At 53.1% G+C, this 5,174-nt stretch overlaps 1 protein-coding gene across 12 annotated transcripts in view; it reads left to right on the forward strand.

Annotated features, from left to right (window-relative positions):
* Window positions 1–5,174, forward strand: part of Kdm2b (lysine (K)-specific demethylase 2B) — a 111,093-nt gene that overhangs the window by 30,015 nt on the left and 75,904 nt on the right. The window contains exon 1 of one of the 12 annotated variants that reach the window (XM_013503692.1): window positions 4,575–4,637. The exons of 10 other annotated variants lie outside the window; for them this stretch is intronic. Coding sequence is in view for 1 of the 2 variants with exons in the window: in XM_005403127.1 (XP_005403184.1) it covers window positions 4,937–4,986 (50 nt within the window). In the remaining variant the exon portion in view is untranslated. Of the gene's footprint in view, window positions 1–4,574; window positions 4,638–4,935; window positions 4,987–5,174 lie in introns of those variants that run through there. One more of the 12 variants, XM_005403127.1, reaches the window with a different exon arrangement.

Below are 5,174 nucleotides of genomic sequence, written 5' to 3' on the forward strand. Positions count from 1 at the left end.
ATATATATATATTCATAAGCCGGGTAACAAATCCCACCATGAGGGAGTCCTCCAGGGCTGCGGAACGGTTCTGTGGAATTTAATTAAAATGACATTGTTGGGGCTGGGGATTTAGCTCAGCGGCACAGCGCCTGCCTGGCAAGTGCAAGGTCGTGAGTTCGATTCCTGGTACGGAAAAAAAAAAATGACATTGTTTCTGGAAAGGGTGCTTCCTTGCCTTAGGCGCCTGTCTAGTGGGGTGGCCAGGGCTCCCCAGTCCGGCGGCTCCTGGCGGCGTGGTGCAGGGCTTCCCCTTGGCTCCAGGATTTCTGCTGTTCCGTTGTGGTCAGGGGTTTAGGAATTTTAATGGGTTTCAGCTGAGATACTCAGGGCCCGGGAAAGGGATGGAGGGGGGCGTTGCAACTTCATGGGAGACAAAAGGTTTATAAAGTGTATGGCAATGTGTTAGTTGGCTTCTGGGACGCAGGGTACTGAGTGGTTGGTAGACTGCAGTGAATCAGGCCAGGGCTGTTCTCCTAGAGCATAGACTGGTGGGGAGAGACAGGTAGGCCCGCAAGGGAATGATACAATTTAGCGCGAAGAAACAGAAAGCAGGATGACGGAAAGGGGAATGACAGGCGCGGACGGACTGAAACCAGTCACCCTGCGTTTCTGCCGTTACCCTGCCCCTTGTCATGTCTACTCTGCAGAAATGCTTTATGCAGAGTTGCTTCCTCGGGAAATCCCTCATACCTGCCTGAACAGTGCCGATTGTTCAAGAGTATCCCTGCTTTTTTTTTTGATAGGGGGAAGTGGTTTGAAACAGGATCTCACTATGTAGCCCAGGCTGGCCTCAAACTCACAGGGGTCCTCCTGCCTCGGCCTCTGAAGTGCTGAGATGACACGGGTACGCCCCCATGCTCAGCTCTCCTGCATTTGGTTTTTATTGCTGCATAACTATGACCCTAAAACTAAACAGACTTTAAAAAAAATTTTAGCAGCTCAGTGTTTATTTTATTTACTTGGGGGGCACGGTTAAGAAGGGTCTTGCTACATGGTCCAGGCTGGCCTTGAGCTCAGTCTGTGTGGCCCAGGCTGGCCTTGGAGTCCCAGCGATCCTCCCACCTCCTCTTCCCACGTGCTAGGATTGCAGGCGTGCGCCACCACGCCTGGCAAAATTTTAGCAGTTCAAAGCAGCAAAGATTATGTCACAGTTCCTGTAGGTCAGGGGTCTGGACATGGCATTCCCGGGTGGTTCTGGCTCTGGGTCTCTCAGAAGCTCGTGTTAAGCCTCAGGCCTGGACCAGCCAGGGCTGGAGGGTCCCCTCCCACTTCCGGCCTGGGATGGCTGTTGGCAGGAGGCCTCAGTTCCTCTCCACAGGGCTGCACGGGGGCCTCATGGCCTGGCAGCTGGTTGTCCACAGTGACTGGTTTGAGGAAGATCAAGGAGGAGGATGCAGCGCCTCTTACGACCTGATTTTGAAGGCACACCCTGTTTGTTTGGTCTGTCTGTTTGAGACAAGGTCTCACTATGCAGTTCAGACTGGTCCTGATCTCACTTTGTGGCCCAGGCTGGCCTCAGACTCACAGCAGTCTTTCTGCTTCAGCCTCCTGAGTGCTGAAATTACAGGTGTGTGCCACTATGTCCAGGGGGCACAGCTTGTTTACCGCTACTGCTTTCTATTGATTAGTCCAGCCCATACTCAAGGGTGGGGATTTAGCTGTACCCCTCTCTACTTTTTGCAGTACTCGGGATAGAACCCAGGGCCCGATGCATGCTGGACCAGTGCTCTACCACTGAGCCACATCCCCAGCCCTATGCTTGCAGGGAGAAGCATCAAGGAATTTTTGGACATGTTTCAAAGCCTCCAGGATCCCCTAGGTCTGTAAAATGGGTGTGCTGCCTTTTCCATTAAAGAGGATGGGGCATTGTAATGCATTCCAGAAAGGGATTAGCATATCTGCTCCCTTCTGCTGTACCTGTGGGACCAGGGTTTGCAGAAATGAGTGTGTTGGTGTAGAGAAGTTACGCTGTAGGCTAAGCAGCAGCAGAGCTCAAACCCCAGCAGAAAGGGGGACCTCAAATAAAGCATATATTTGGGCCCCAAATAATTCAAAGTTGAGTACATTTTTCTCCACTTTTTTTTTTAAACTCTACAGGTGTGGCAGGAAAAGTCAGGGAAAATATTAGGATGAGAAGCTGAAACAACAGGATAAAAATGGGCTTTGGAAGCTGGGCATAGTGGTGCATGCCCGTAATTCCAGTACTTGGGAGGCTGAGGCAGGAAGATCACTGCAAGCTTGAGGCCATAGTGAGTTCAAGGCCAACCTGAACAACATAGCAAGACCCTGTCCCAAAAGAAAAGAAAAATGAAGAAATAAGTGAAAATAAAAACGGGCAGCAAATCTCAGGGGCTGCCTGTCGGCCTTTCTCTGGCTCTGGTAAAAATTTTGTCTCCTTTCAGAGACGCAGTGTTGTCTTCTGCACAGTGGGGTTCTGTCTCCTCCTCCTGCCTCCCGGGCATGCAGTGACAGTGGGACATGCAGCGGGTGTGAAATGAGGAACAGAGTCCCCAGGTGGGACCAGAGCCTGCCCCTGTGGGAATCCTGCCTCCTCTTCTTTTCCTCCTGCCCTGCTTCCTATTATTTGCAGGTTTTTTTGGGGGGCATGGGGGGAGTTTTGTCTGCTTATGGCATTCAGACTGGCCTTGAACTCACTGTGTAGCCCAGGCTGACTTTCAGCTCAAGGTGATCCTCCTGCCTCAGCCTCCCAAGTGCTGGTATTCCAGGTGCAGCCACCACTCCTGGCGTAGCGTTTTTCTCTACAACCACACTCACCTTGTAATTTCGAGACTCCCCTTATCCCCTTGTTTGCTGGCCTCAGCCATGAGCGCCCGTCTCACGTCACACAGGAGCACTGGCCTAGGAGAATGCCAGGGGCCCACGGAGGGGAAGTCGTGGGGCGTGCACAACACCCCAGACCTTTGGGGTTCTAGCTTGTCCTCCCCACCTTTCTTGAAATAGAGGAAAAAGGCTGGGCAGGGTGGTGCATGTTTGTGATCCTAGCACTCGGGAGGCTGAGGCGGGAGGATTGCCACGGCTTTGAGGCCAGTCCGGGCTACTTAGTGAGCTCAAGTCTAGCCTGAACTACATAGGGAGACCCTGTCTCAAACACACACACACACACACACACACACACACACACACACGACAGAATAGAAGAAAAACCAAGCCAGCATTTCTGTACTCCCAAGTGCAGAGGCAGGCCTCATGTTGGACACGGGCGCATGCATCTCAGCATTACTTTTTTTTGTTTTTTTTTTTTTTTTTTTTTTGGTTTTTCTCCGGTACCGGGAACCGAACTCACGACCTTGTGCTTGCCAGGCAGGCGCTTTTGCCGCTGAGCTAAATCCCCAGCCCCTCATCTCAGCATTACTGTTGGCAGAAACACAGCCTCACTTTTCAGATAAACAAACTGAGGTTCCTGGGTGTGCAGTGCAGGTAATGTAGCAGCCTTAAGGAAGACAGCAGAGCGGAGAGAGCCTCTGAGGAACCGAGACAGGCCTCTGGGATCGCTGTGCTTATATTCCTAGCTGAGGCAAGTACGACTGAGATCTGATTTGACCCCCAAGGCCCCCAGTCAGAGGTCTTTGCTGGGTCATCTTGTGGGGCTGCTGAGCTCCTAAAGGTGACCTGTCAGGATCATGCGGCTGGTGAGAATATTTATAGGGTTGTTGCTGGGTGCTGCGTGACACAGATGAATCCGATATGGTCACTGCCATCAAAGAGCTAAGGAATTTGTGACAGAAAAAAAATTTTTTTTGTCATGTGGACTGCCCGGAGCTGTTAAGGTGGTCTCTACTAGGTTATATATCCCCACATCCATTTGTTAGTGTGGCAAAATTCTTACTCAAAGACATTTGCCTGATGACGGTGCACAAAGCTAAGAGAGTATAGGCGGGTGTGGTGGCACGTGCCTGTGACCCTAGCACCTGCAAGGCTGAGGCAGGAGGATCACTTCAGTTTTGAGGGTAGCCTGTACTACATAGTTCAAGTCCAGCCTGAGCTACATGGTGAGACTCTGTCTCAAAGAAAAAAAAAAGCAAGCTAAGGCAGAACACCCCTTGGCCTGTTAATATTCTTATAAATAGGCAAAACTGGCACCTGCTGAAAAACCCAGCCAGTTGCAGAGAGCTCCAGTCTGGCCTCCTAGGCAGCCCCCTGGAAGGTGCTAAGGAGTGGGCTTTGCCATAAATGAGCTCAAAGCAGTACTGGGCGCAGGGCATTGGCCAGGGCTTCAGGGTTTTGCCTCCAAAGCTGGGCCTGCTCAGGCTGTTCAAAGGGTGAAATGAGCTCATGCGTAGAAACAGCTGTTATCAACAACACTTGAACAATTAGAACCTATTAATTAATAGGGCTGGGTAGCCCCAGTGAAAAGTGTTCAGCCGAAGAATGGAGAAATGGAGGTACTGCTGCCCTCGCAGAGGCCATGGCGCCTCCTGCCGCCCTGCGGTTTGGGGAAGGGTGTGGGGAGTGCAGGCGCCCGGTGACCTGGAGGGGTGGGACTTCTGATTTCAGCTGGTCACCTCCTGCAGCCGAAGCCAGTGGTTGAGGCTTGGCTGTGTCTTCTACGCTCGATTGGACTTGGGATTTGCCAGGTAGGCTAGGGGCGGGAGTGGGGAGCTGTTCTGCTGAGCCTCAGCTTCCTCATCTGACAAATGGGGACAGGTCTAGAAATGACCTGAGAGGCCGGGCGCCAAGTTTTGCTTCAGCAATGCACGTGTGGTCGCTTCTGGCTCACGGTCCTCCTCTCAGTGCGTTCCCCCAATCCTGCTGTGAGGCCTGCTGTGAGGCCAGGCTACACGGCTGCTATGGGGGCGGGCAGGCCCAGGGAGAGCCTCCGGGGACGCAGAGTTGAACTTGAGGTCACCTCCCTTGTGTTAGGAGGGCCCAGGAAATGGCTCAGAGAGGGGAAGTAAGTTGCCCAAGGTCACGCAGCTGGTCTCGGTGAGAGCCCCATCCTGCCTGCCTTGGCTGTCGTCCCGGGACCTGACGCTCCCCCGACACCGAGCAGCGGACCTTCCCTAAGCTCTGCCAGCTGGCGGGGCGCGTTCGGGAAGGTGGCTTTGCTGCGTCGGCACCCCCGCAGCAGGGTGGCGTGCACACTCCGGGAGAACCCGGGCGCCGCGGTCCCC

This window comes from Chinchilla lanigera, unplaced genomic scaffold, assembly GCF_000276665.1.
Source record: "Chinchilla lanigera isolate Chin_1 unplaced genomic scaffold, ChiLan1.0 scaffold00081, whole genome shotgun sequence".
Lineage (NCBI taxonomy): Eukaryota > Metazoa > Chordata > Mammalia > Rodentia > Chinchillidae > Chinchilla > Chinchilla lanigera.